The sequence below is a fragment of the Haliotis asinina genome, chromosome 5 (assembly GCF_037392515.1).
Source record: "Haliotis asinina isolate JCU_RB_2024 chromosome 5, JCU_Hal_asi_v2, whole genome shotgun sequence".
NCBI lineage: Eukaryota > Metazoa > Mollusca > Gastropoda > Lepetellida > Haliotidae > Haliotis > Haliotis asinina.
Genome location: NC_090284.1, coordinates 40743719 through 40757256, shown reverse-complemented (window position 1 = coordinate 40757256; position 13538 = coordinate 40743719). Strand labels below are relative to the sequence as shown.

General features: G+C 44.8%; 1 protein-coding gene across 2 annotated transcripts in view; it reads left to right on the top strand.

Annotated features, from left to right (window-relative positions):
- The window catches only part of LOC137283482 (TATA-binding protein-associated factor 172-like), a 46101-nt gene that overhangs the window by 16937 nt on the left and 15626 nt on the right, over positions 1-13538 (top strand). For both annotated transcript variants that reach the window (XM_067815007.1, XM_067815006.1), the window contains exons 14-20: positions 953-1210; positions 1633-1778; positions 3298-3472; positions 5347-5516; positions 8294-8458; positions 9335-9452; positions 10502-10658. In XM_067815007.1, the coding sequence (XP_067671108.1) occupies positions 953-1210; positions 1633-1778; positions 3298-3472; positions 5347-5516; positions 8294-8458; positions 9335-9452; positions 10502-10658 (1189 nt within the window). The remainder of the gene's footprint in view (positions 1-952; positions 1211-1632; positions 1779-3297; positions 3473-5346; positions 5517-8293; positions 8459-9334; positions 9453-10501; positions 10659-13538) is intronic.

Here is a 13538-nt window from a genome sequence, read left to right as displayed (position 1 = left end):
TAACTGATCATCACTGGTAGAGCAGGTTGTGACTGGTAACACAGGTTGTGACTGTAACGTAGGTTATGATGGGTAACAGATCGTGACTGGTAGTGCAGCTTGTGATGGGTAACTGATCATCACTGGTAGAGCAGGTTGTGACTGGTAACACAGGTTGTGACTATAACGTAGGTTGTGATGGGTAACAGATCGTGACTGGTAGTGCAACTTGTGATGGGTAACTGATCATCACTGGTAGAGCAGGTTGTGACTGGTAACACAGGTTGTCACTGTAACGTAGGTTGTGATGGGTAACAGATCGTGACTGGTAGTGCAGCTTGTGATGGGTAACTGATCATCACTGGTAGAGCAGGTTGTGACTGGTAACACAGGTTGTGACTGTAACGTAGGTTGTGATGGGTAACAGATCGTGACTGGTATGGTAGTGCAGCTTGTGATGGGTAACAGATCGTGACTGGTAGAGCAGGTTGTGACTGGTAACACAGGTTGTGACTATAACGTAGGTGATGATGGGTAACAGATCGTAACTGGCAATGCAGGTCAAGATGGTTAACAAATCGTGACTGGTAGAGCAGGTCGTGACTGGTAACACAGTTTTTGAGAAGTAACATAGGTTATGACTGGTAACGCAGGTCGTGACAAGTAATGTATGTTGTGACTGGAGATTTTCTCTCGACTCGCAGCTCAGGTCGTGACTGGTAGTGCAGGTCACAAGTGGTAACTCAGGTTATGACTTGTAACGCAAGGTCTCACAGGTAATACCGGTTGTGACTTTTAACACAGGTACTGACAAGTAACTCAGGTACTAGCAAGTAACTCAGTGACATGTAACTCAGGCTGTGACATGTCTTCTTTGATCTGAAGATATCTTTTCTCAAACAGACTGTTCCCATTCTGCAGTCCAACTTACTCCCTGTCCAACACAATATAGTTCATTTCCTTCTCCTTCCAGCCTGTGGTGCGGAGCTGGCTGTGCCCCATCCTCCAGGACGTGTTGCGTCACATCTTCCAGCGGAGTCTGCTGGAGGAGCGTCAGGAGCTGCTGGACCTGGTACAAAAGGTGTGGAGTCAGCTGCTCAGGTGTGCTCCCCTCGACTACCTGGTGGCCGCTGTCATGCCCTGGCTCGGTGTCTGGCTGTGCCTCCTCATGCAGCCTGCTAACATCCCCTTTGACCCTCAATACCTCATCGAAGCCAAGCATCGTGTTCGGGTATGTAATTACACAGGGTTAATTTTCAGTCCATAAATTGGTGGTTGTGTTCTTCAAGTGTCAATTTACCCATCCACCTTTTGTCATTTCAGTATCAGAGTACATTAAAATGTTGTCCTTATATTAATTTTTGAAAGTTCTGTCTACCTATCAACTTGGAAGTGTAATTTGTAACTGTTATTGTTATTGTGTTGAAATACAACTTTTCAGTAGTGTCATGTACTGAACATTGAATATCAGTAGAGACAGGTTAAAACCAGTAGGGCCATATTTTAAATGGAAAGCAGAATAATCATGTTGATGATAATCAGTCAAAACATACAGGGGGGAAAAATACTACAAAAGGAAATAATTACTTAGCTCGGTGTTGTCCAGGATAAGCCCTATGATGAGCACTATAGTTATATCATTTATTGGTATAGGATCAGCAGCACAGTCGAGTACGCTCTGTCCAAGACGCTGCAACAGTGAAGGAACAGAAAGATTTTATAGGTGGTGCTGAGACAATCAACAGTGCCACTGTAGAAAGGGACGCTGTTGTCATCAATGCCAGACAAACTGCAGCTAAGTATGTCATTTACACTTACTGCTACTGCTGCCACCACTACTACTACCACTCATTGGAAGTTTTTATTATCCCCCGCAAAGCATTTTGTGGGGTGGCTTATTAAAATGTGCTCCGTCTGACAGTCCATCCGTGCAGTCTTTTTCAGACCAGTATGGCAGTCAAAACTGTCACTTATTTCTTCACCAAACTTGGAACATAGATAGATCGGGTGGTGTATTGGTTACTTTTGGTAGTTTTGTAATACTGAATAACATATTTTTGTCATTTCTATGGCAACAGGTTCAAGTTTGACTGAATTTGGTGGTGTGCTCTTTTCCAAAGCAGAACTTTAAAACCATTCACTATTTCTTCACCAAACTTGGCACATGGACAGGTAGGATGGTCTACTGATGCCTTATGGTAGTTTTGGAATTCTGAATAAAATATATTTCTGTGTTTCCATGGCAACAAGTTTGACTTTTACTGAATTTGGTGTTGGTGTTCTTTTTCGCAGCAGACCTGTAAAATCTTTCAATATTTATTCCTCAAGCTTGGCACATAGATTGTTCAGTTGGTGTACTGGTGCATTTTGGTAGTTTTAGAATTCTGAATAAAATATTTTTTGAGTTTCCATGGCAACAATTTAAACTTTAACTGAATTTGGTGAGTCTGCTCTTTTCTGGACCAGAACTTTAAAACTGTTCACTAACGTGGCACATGGGTAAATCTTGCAGTGTACTGGTGCCTCTTGGTAGTTTTGGAATTCTGAATAAATCATATTTCTGCATTTCCATGGCAACAGTTTTGGCTTTGACGGAATTTGGTGATACTGCTCTTTTCCAAAGCAAAACGTAAACTGGTTCACTATTTCTTCACCAGACTTGACACAAAGATAGTTCTGGTTGTGTACTGGCACATGTTGGTACTTTTGAATTTCTGAATAAAATGTTCATTGTGCTTCCATTCCAACAGGTTTGCCTTCAGCTGAATTTGGTGCTAGTGCTCCTTTCTGGAGCAGAACATATAAGCCTTTCAATACTGTCCTTCCACTTAGCCATACACACAGCAAAACATTCGACTGTTAACTAGTAGACATATTCATGGAGAGTATTTTGCCATTTGCGAGGGATATTGATGACTTTTTCTTCTTGTAGAAGACCATGTGAAGACCAACCAACCTAATACAGTAGGCCACCAGTAACCAATGATTGCTTTCCATTCAGTTGTGTATTGGGTGGTCAGCCTCAGTGACTTGGTGTATTGCATATCCTCATACCCTGGCTCAATGCATTTCTCAAATTAGACTGAAGTCAGTATCAAACTCAAACATAGCTGACACTTTGAGTTTGAAGGGTAGATTACTGAAGTTGTTTGGGCTAATTTATTTTTTAAAAATGCAGTTGAGTTTAAAATTCATCAGTATCAAAGTGTCAAGCTCAGTTTGACACTTGAGTATAAACTTCAGTTTGTTTAAAAAAATCTGGGCCTGGTCTTTTAACAGGCTACACCCTAGATATTGAAACATGATCTTTCCTTCCAGATTACTGGGTGAGTTGGTACACTTTATTACAATGCCAATCCCCAACTTCCCTGCTGATGTTGAAAAACCTGTTGAATCACTTGCCAAACTGTTAGTCTTCCATCTCAACACCAAGTCCGCCCAGCAACGTTTCGTCGTAGCACAAGTAGTCTACCATTGGTGTCGGCAGAGTTCTGTAAGTAGCCTCTCTAGTCACTTCAGTCATCTGTCATGTCAGTCATCTACTATCAGTCAAAGTAATCACATGTCAGTGAAGTCAGTCATCTACTATCAGTCAAAGTAATCACATGTCAGTGAAGTCAGTCATCAGTTCCATCGCGTCAGTTGCACTTAGAAGTTAGTGAGCAAAAAGAAAGTAAGATTCTTTATGGATAACAACGTCTTTATCTTATATGATGTGACATTTCGGCATAGATACATATACCAAATGAAGTACCACAGCACAGCACGGACCTATATACAAGAGCAGGGATAAAGTATGAACAACATGTAGATCTGAATCCAGATCCTCCTGAGATGTGTCTCTGAATTGGACTCCACACCTTCTTGGCACCAACCTCACCATTGACTCCATCATTGCTCTGACCTCTGCCTGCATCACCTCCACTTACCTCACCTGGGGAGGCTACTACTTTGAACAAGTACTTATGAAAATCTACACCAAATCAGCATCAATGGAAAGCCAACCCACTCTAACCAACATTTTCATTGTGTCTCCAACCACCCCTTTAGAACCAAAACTGGCATTATCTCCACCCTCACAAGATGAGCCATCAACCTCTCCTGTATCAGTCCTACTGCAGAAATTCAGCACCTCCACCATGTTTTCACCAAGTTTAACCAATTACCGCCAAAGCTGGTTAATAAAATTATCATTTCCACACTCCACCCGACATGAAACCTGTCCACCAACAAACCTGAATCCGCACAAATTTGTATCTCTCTCCCCTTAATAGGCAAGACCTCCCACCACATCAGCCATCTCCAGAAGCATCAAAACCAACTTTACCAGCTGTACCACCACTGAAAACCCTACTGAAAGCTAATGGCAGGAACACCTCAAATCGACATCAACCCAAAGGTTTTGTCTGTGACTGTGGTGGGGCCTATGCAGGTGAAACCTCCCAGCCCATAAATTTCAGAATCAAAGAACAGTTATCATCTACCATGAAATCGGACCTAACACGAGCATTATCGGAACACATTATCAAATGTCACAATCGCAACATAATTTGGGACAATGTAGAGATATTCTTGAAAACCACCAGGACTTCATCAAAAGAAAACTTGCAGAAGCCATTCAAATCTTGAGATGCAAACCATCAATCAACAAAGACCAGAGATAAATTTCATCCCATCTGTATGCAGCATCTTCATAAAAACAACAGATGAGAGCACTCCAGCTACCCTTGCTGATTGATCTTATCAGTCATGTATATTTTGTTTCTGCCTCAGTTCCCACTGGCTTCCTCTTATTGTCACATGATCACCATCATCCATTGTTGTTGTTGTTATCTCTTTGATTCAGTTGTTATTGCTTTATCCCTGTTCATGTATACCAGTCTATGCTGTAGTACTTCACTTTCGCTTGACAATGGTGTAAGGATCCATACCAAAACGTTGCATCATATATAAGAAAAAAAGATTGTTAGCCATAGAGAATATTACTGTTATACCTGTTAACGAAATCTGGGATATATATCATCCACAATAACAAAATCAGTCATCTGGGATTGCATAAATCAGGATGCTTCTCAAATCATATTGGTGATATATTAGGATCCTGAATTGAGTAAGGTTTTTGATGTTGAAAGTATCTCTTTTTTTAAACCTGTGTACTGCGTTAATTTGAAAGAAATGTGTAATCATCAATCTGATATCTTTTTCTGTGGTTTGGTCATATACACTTTCTATTCTGATAATGAACATGTTGTTTAACCAATCAAAGTGCTTAATCACAGCCTCTGCTGCTGCAGTGTTATACCCTGTCAAATAACAGCTATTAGTCTTCCAAAGATCAAGAAATAAATTTTGTTCTTCTCTCTTCAGGCCTGTGAATGCCCCACAGATGTAAAAACCAAAATCCTAGATTGTTTAGGTGAAGCAATATACTTTGATGAAATAGCAATATCGTTCACTCGGATGCAATCAGACTGTCAAGACTTCATCGCCAGTCTACGACAGCAGGGAATTGCAATAGACTCCATCTTCCAACCAGGGTAAGTAGCACTTTACTGCAGCCTCTTAGTTCTACATCCAAGGTAAACTTCACCGGTGTCTGTAATCCAGAGGAATTGGCACCTTGGTCCTATATCCTGTGACCTGTGAAGATCCGGATCTTCAGCAACCCATTCTTCTCATAAAAGCTGACTAATGGGATCAAGTTGTCACACTTGCTCATTTGGTTGACACACGATATGGATGCTCATGCTGTTGATCAGTGGATTGTCTGGACCAAACCACAGGCAACCAGCTGGAATATTGCTGAGTACTGTGTTAGACCAACCTACATCCTCTGTACTCATTATAGGTGTCCTACACCTCAATTATTAGCATCTTTGCCCTACACCCTTGATAATCACCTTGATAATCACCTTGATTATTAGCATCTTTGCCCTACACCCTTGATAATCAGTATCTTCTTCCTGCACCCAGGTCAGTCCACATCTTGCTCCTACGCCCGTGTTTATCAGCATCTTTGTCCTACACCCTCATCAGTCAACATGTCAGTCCTGCCATGTAGATAGTTAGCAACTTTGTCCTACACCCTCGTCAGTCAACATCTTGGTCCTAAACCCTTGGTTATCAGCTTCTTTGTCCTACACCCTTGGTTATCAGCATCTTTGTCCCACACCCTCGTCAGTCAACGTCTTGGTCCTAAACCCTTGGTTATCAGCATCTTTGTCCCACACCCTCGTCAGTCAACGTCTTGGTCCTACACCCTTGGTTATCAACATCTTTGTCCTACACCCTCATCAGTCAACATCTTGGTCCTAAACCCTTGGTTATCAGCTTCTTTGTCCTACACCCTTGGTTATCAGCATCTTTGTCCTACACCCTCATCAGTCAACGTCTTGGTCCTAAACCCTTGGTTATCAGCTTCTTTGTCCTACACACTTGGTTATCAGCATCTTTGTCCTACACCCTCATCAGTCAACGTCTTGGTCCTAAACCCTTGGTTATCAGCTTCTTTGTCCTACGCCCTCGATTATCAGCATCTTTGTCCTACACCCTCATCAGTCAACGTCTTGGTCCTAAACCCTTGGTTATCAGCTTCTTTGTCCTACACCCTTGGTTATCAGCATCTTTGTCCTACACCCTCGTCAGTCAACGTCTTGGTCCTACACCCTTGGTTATCAACATCTTTGTCCTACACCCTCATCAGTCAACATCTTGGTCCTAAACCCTTGGTTATCAGCTTCTTTGTCCTACGCCCTCGATTATCAGCATCTTTGTCCTACACCCTCATCAGTCAACGTCTTGGTCCTAAACCCTTGGTTATCAGCTTCTTTGTCCTACACCCTTGGTTATCAGCATCTTTGTCCTACACCCTCGTCAGTCAACATCTTGGTCCTAAACCCTTGGTTATCAGCTTCTTTGTCCTACACCCTTGGTTATCAGCATCTTTGTCCCACACCCTCGTCAGTCAACGTCTTGGTCCTAAACCCTTGGTTATCAGCATCTTTGTCCCACACCCTCGTCAGTCAACGTCTTGGTCCTACACCCTTGGTTATCAACATCTTTGTCCTACACCCTCATCAGTCAACATCTTGGTCCTAAACCCTTGGTTATCAGCTTCTTTGTCCTACACCCTTGGTTATCAGCATCTTTGTCCTACACCCTCATCAGTCAACGTCTTGGTCCTAAACCCTTGGTTATCAGCTTCTTTGTCCTACACCCTTGGTTATCAGCATCTTTGTCCTACACCCTCATCAGTCAACGTCTTGGTCCTAAACCCTTGGTTATCAGCTTCTTTGTCCTACGCCCTCGATTATCAGCATCTTTGTCCTACACCCTCATCAGTCAACGTCTTGGTCCTAAACCCTTGGTTATCAGCTTCTTTGTCCTACACCCTTGGTTATCAGCATCTTTGTCCTACACCCTCGTCAGTCAACATCTTGGTCCTACACCCTTGGTTATCAACATCTTTGTCCTACACCCTCATCAGTCAACATCTTGGTCCTAAACCCTTGGTTATCAGCTTCTTTGTCCTACGCCCTCGATTATCAGCATCTTTGTCCTACACCCTCATCAGTCAACGTCTTGGTCCTAAACCCTTGGTTATCAGCTTCTTTGTCCTACACCCTTGGTTATCAGCATCTTTGTCCTACACCCTCATCAGTCAACGTCTTGGTCCTAAACCCTTGGTTATCAGCTTCTTTGTCCTACACCCTTGGTTATCAGCATCTTTGTCCTACACCCTCATCAGTCAACGTCTTGGTCCTAAACCCTTGGTTATCAGCTTCTTTGTCCTACGCCCTCGATTATCAGCATCTTTGTCCTACACCCTCATCAGTCAACGTCTTGGTCCTAAACCCTTGGTTATCAGCTTCTTTGTCCTACGCCCTCGGTTATCAGCATCTTTGTCCTACACCCTCGTCAGTCAACGTCTTGGTCCTAAACCCTTGGTTATCAGCTTCTTTGTCCTACACCCTCGGTTATCAGCATCTTTGTCCTACACCCTCGTCAGTCAACGTCTTGGTCCTAAACCCTTGGTTATCAGCTTCTTTGTCCTACGCCCTCGATTATCAGCATCTTTGTCCTACACCCTCGTCAGTCAACGTCTTGGTCCTACTCCCCAGATAGTCAGCATCAACCCACATCTTTGGGAGTCAGTGTCTTGTTCTTGCACCAAGGGCTGATGGGACTTAGAGGTGTTGTGATACCATGTTATGTAATTAATTGTCTGTATTAACATGCAAGATTTGTATGTTAGTGTGAAGAATATGAATAGTTTGATGTGTCTATAACAATCTTGTCTTTATTACATTTTCAGAACGATATTGACCCTTGAGCAGGCAAACCACCTGACCATGGGTTTGTTTGAGCAGGTGAAGGGGTCCATCAAACCTCGGTCACTGCAGACGCTGGAGGACAGACGCAAGCAGCTGCAGGTGACAGTGGACCAGACCAGCCATGAACAGAACACACTGACAATACGGTGAGGTGCATTTAATTACATTTGCGACATTTTTCCCTTGTCTGGTCACTCCATTATTTTTCAGAAACAGGGAGATGTGCATCCAGCTTCGAACGTAAGACTTTCATAGTTTGTTTCATTCTTATAGGAATGGAGAGTTAGTCAGACATTACCCTGTATGTCATTTTGACACTGCCTCACTTGGATATTTTTCAAGATTGTGAGGGTATGGATGGTCATAATGCAAGAGTCACTGGACTGTCTGGTCCCGACTCAAGTATTTCAGACCTCCATTTATTATCTGGAATAATTATGAGTTCTGCGTTAATCATAAACAAGTTGCGGGAACAATATCTTGCATTATTTGTAACCAGGCAGGAGGAATGTTGAACTTGTGATATTGTATTAAAACAAGCTGATTGAGTTTACATTAAAGTGGTCAAAGCATTGTCTCAGCACGTTAAAGGCCCACAGTGTGTAAAGCCTATTTCTGGTGTCCCCTGTCATGTTGCAGGAATGTTGCTAAAGCCATCATGAACCCTTACTCACTCACTCTCATTAAATGTTAAATCAAAATCACCACTGTCAGTTAAAAATCTAGGTGTTTTCAAATTCATTTTAGGATAGCCTGCTTGAAGTTCTACTGAATTCACAAAGAGTTCAGATATAAACAAAACAGATTCATACAGGGATGAAAAGACATTAAATTTGTAAAACGAATGCTGAGAAAATGCTTTGAAATTGGCTATCCTCATCACCAAAATTTATCCAGTATTCCGTCAACAAAACATATTGGAACACTCAGCTTTGGAAAGTGTTTTCATTGCCTTGGAAAGGACTTAAGCTGAAGTGTGGTAGCTGGAGTTTTGTATGAACCAGAAAGTGTCTGTATTGCAGGGTACTGAGTAGTCTTGCTCTGGCGGCAGTTGTGCTGGATGCTCTCCCGGAGAAACTGAACCCAGTCATCAGACCCCTGATGGACAGCATCAAGAAGGAGCAGAACCGCAGTCTCCAGGTAGCCATCGTTCTTGTACTTAGGGGGGAACTAGTCGTCGTGGTTGCCACTGTGCAGAAACCTCGGACTGTATTTGGTTAGGTTACTATGGAATCCACCTTAAGTTAGGGTGTGAACAAACAAATGACACAGCATGAATTGCCAACATACACAACATATCAAAGGCCTCAATACGATCATACCACACTACCTCACCACTTGGACCAAACACCTCACCTCAACATGCCAAGACAATTCATATGTCACACCTCAGTTCACCTCTAAACACCTTAGATCACTGCTGTGGTGTAGGGGTTAGTGTTCATCCGGAGAGTGAAAGGTCGTGGGTTCAATCCCCAGCCGCTTCCTGCCTAAAGATGTTCAAATATGGTACTTCTTGTTCCGTGCCTGGTTGGCTCGGAGTCAGGATAATGTGTTTGAGTAGGGTGTGCAGACTTAACTGTGGCATGGTAGCTCAAAGTGCCAGCACTGGGAAACCGGCTTAAGTCTGGGCTTGTGCAAGCAGCCACAAATACACACATATGCCGGTCCTCATATGAGCAAAATATCTTAAGTATGACCTTTAATCCCATTTCATCTCACTAAATTTCAACAAATTTATCTCTCTTTGTGACAGTACCCATGATGGCCCGGGGTAGAATAGGTGTTCAGCAAGCCATGCATACTGTAAAAGGCAACTCACCTTGTTGTAAAAAGCGACTAAAAGTATTGTGTGGTTGGGCTTGCTGACTTAGTTGGCACATGTCATCAGTTCCCATTTGCGCACATCTATGTTCATGCTGTTGATCATTCAATTGTCTGCTCCAGACTCGATTATTACAGACCTCTGCCATATAGCTGGAATATTGCTGAGTGTAGTGTAAAACTAAACTCACTCACTCACTCTTTGTCACAGTAGACCACTCACCAGACAACTAATCTCTGTACCCCACATACAAGTGCCTAACAACCCTCAACACTAAGCACACCGTAGCACACCCACTGCACAGTACCATGACATGCAAAACTAAACCAGAACACTATGTACATGTAGTTTGTTTCTGTTACAGAATGAAGCTTCCAAGGGTCTTGCATGGCTGCTGAATAAATGTGTTCAGCGGAACCCAAGTCCAAATTCCAAGGTGCTCAAGAACTTATGTGCATTCCTGTGCTGTGACCCCTCTTCCACCCCCATTGTCTCTCAACCAGTTGTACAGAAACATTCAGGTGAGATGAACCTGATGTTGACTTTGTCACATAGTGTCATGAATAAAGGAGGGCATGTTATAAGTTGTTCACTGGTCAAGAGGGGACCATGGATTGAGGTACCCTTGATGTTTGTTATGTTCCCTGAGCCCGAAGGGAACAACATATTTATCTTACCAAACACCTCAATGTTAAATTTTTAACTTACCTTACCATAGGTCTTATGCATATTACCTCAAGCTTCGCTAGAAGAGATCAGACAGTTGTTGATTCGCCATTCCCTGAATGGCTGCCTCATGTAATCTATGGATGTAGTCACGGAAGTGACGTGATCTCCCTACTCGCGCAAACGCGAGCAAACCAAAATTCACTTTTACTTCTAGCGTTCGTCTGATCGGACATGTTTGTTTCGCTCGAAATTTCCTATCTGTGCTGAATAAAGTTGTTTCTCAACAGGTAGGCGTGTGTTGTTTCCCTAGTGGTGCGTGGTTAGTTAAATTGGATTTAACTTCACTTACCTTGCTACCTCGTGTTGAAAATTTTTTCTCTCACTTCGGTGTGGGTTTTCCTGCGTCGTTTGTGAAGGTTCGCTCGTCTCCGGAGCCTCCTTGCTCGGATGCCTTTGTCGACTTATCCCGTCCGGACACCTTGGCTCACCCAGAGGTTCAGAGACTTTCATGGTCTCTTCTGACGCCCAGCACTTCAGTGAGAGAACCAGAGCCTACCACATCTGCAGCGCCAGCGCCGATGTCAGCACCTACATTGACGCCAGAACTTGCTCCAACTTCAGCGCCTATGCCTGTGCCAGCGCCGATGCCTACGCCAGCGCTTATGCCCACGTCAGCGTCTACGCTAGCTCCGATGGTGACACCCTCACTGGTCCCGATACCAGCGCCTATACCAACGCCAGCACTTATTCAGACGCCGGCTCCTGTGCCTACGCCAACGCCTTAACAGATCCCCAGGATTTCTCACACACTTTCCAGGGAGGAGGTGTTACAACGACAGCTGGACAAGGAGCGCACTCGGCGCTTGGAAGCGGGGTGCTCAAGACGTAGATCACAAGCTGCCATTGGTCGAGACTCCACCGCTGACATCTACTCCCCAGTCGCAGATATATCCTCAACACCAACTAGCTCTCCTAGCGTCCAATATCGACATCCTATTGTCCAAGAGAGGCATAGAGACAGTGCTGGAACCCCACCGCTCCCCGGGGTTCTACTCACCCATCTTCCTGGTGCCAAAGAAAGATTCCGACAAGATGCGCATGATTCACTATATGGCGGCCTTCAACAGACAGTATCTGGCCGATCCTCCGCATTTCCGGATGACGTCACTAGAGCAGATTCAAGCCAAATTGTCATCCGGGGGATGGCTAGCCAGTCTGGACTTACAGGATACGTATCTGCACTTTCCCATATATCTACATCACAGGAAGTACCCGAGGTTCGTCTTCAACGGAATGCATTACCAGTGGAGGGTGCTTCCGTTTGGAATTTCTACGGCCCAGTGGCGCCGGGGTCTGTTTGAAAGACTTCAGTCACGACCACGAGTTGTTCGTGGACGCGTCTCTGCTAGGGTGGGGCGCCCACATGGCCGGCCAGATGACCTCAGGGCTGTGGTCCCATGCCGAAAAGTTGTGGCACATCAACAACTTGGAGATGCAAGCTGTCATTCTAGCAGTACACCACTGGCTCCCAATCGTGACCAACACCAAGCTCCTTGTGGCATCAGACAATTCCACAGTCGTTCGGATTATCCGGAACCAGGGCACAACCAGGTCCAAGCAACTCCTAGACTAGATGTTCCTGCTAGCAGAACTTCTAGACAGCAACAGGATCACAGTCGCGGTACGGCTGCAAGAATATCCTGGCAGACGCGTTGTCGCGTCCCAGCAGACCATCTCTAACAGAATGGATGCTTCATCCAGACGGGTTTCGTCAGATTTGCCTTCTTCATGGGAGACCCCTGGTGGACCTCTTCACCACCAGTTGCCAACTTACGTGTCTCCCGTACCGGATCCGCAGGCTTGGGCAGTCAACACATTATCCCTGTCGTGGGAAGGTCTAGACGCGTACGCCTGTTCTTCTCCCGGAAGTGATCGGCAAGATCAAGCAGACACAGAACCTGAGACTGCTTTTGGTCGCGCCTTGGTGGCCAGCCAGACTGTGGTTTCCCGATCTGCGACGCCTCGTCAGTAGAGAGCCGCTCCAGCTCCTAGATTGCCCACACCTTCTTCGTCATCCTCACAGTCAGCAACTCCATCCAGATCCGCTGAGATTCCATCTGCACGGCTGGGCCATATACAGAAGGCATTAAGGGCGAAAGGCTACTCCTCGCGAGTGGCGAGTGTCATAGCCCGGGCTCATCTGGTATCCACCAGATCCCTATATGATGACAAGTGGCGCACATTTGAGAACTTTTGTGTTCAGAGATCACAGGATCCCATGACGGCCTCCCCACAGTTTGTGGCGAATTTTTTAATGTTCCTGCAAAACTCCAAGCATCTGAAAGGGAGTATGTTGGGTACCTATCTGTCGGCGCTGAACTCCGTCCTGGCGGTCAAAACGGATCTTCGGATTTCTAAAGTACCGAGTTGGTTGCCCCGCTCAAGGCGTTCAAGCTGAAGGACCAGAAGGTCAAGTTCCGCCCTCCAGCTTGGGATCTGAATGTCGTTTTACAACACTTGAGAGGACCCCCATATGAGCCCCTAGAGGATGCCTCTTTTGAACTGTTGGCTAAGAAGACGGTCTTCTTACTAGCCCCAGCTACGGCAGCTAGAGTTAGTGAGATTCATGCCCTGGATGTCACACAAGTGCGTTTTGAACAAGCGTGGCATGGTCGAGTCCACTTGGGTCTACTGTGGGGCTTTATTGCCAAGAATCAGCTCCCCGGTCAACC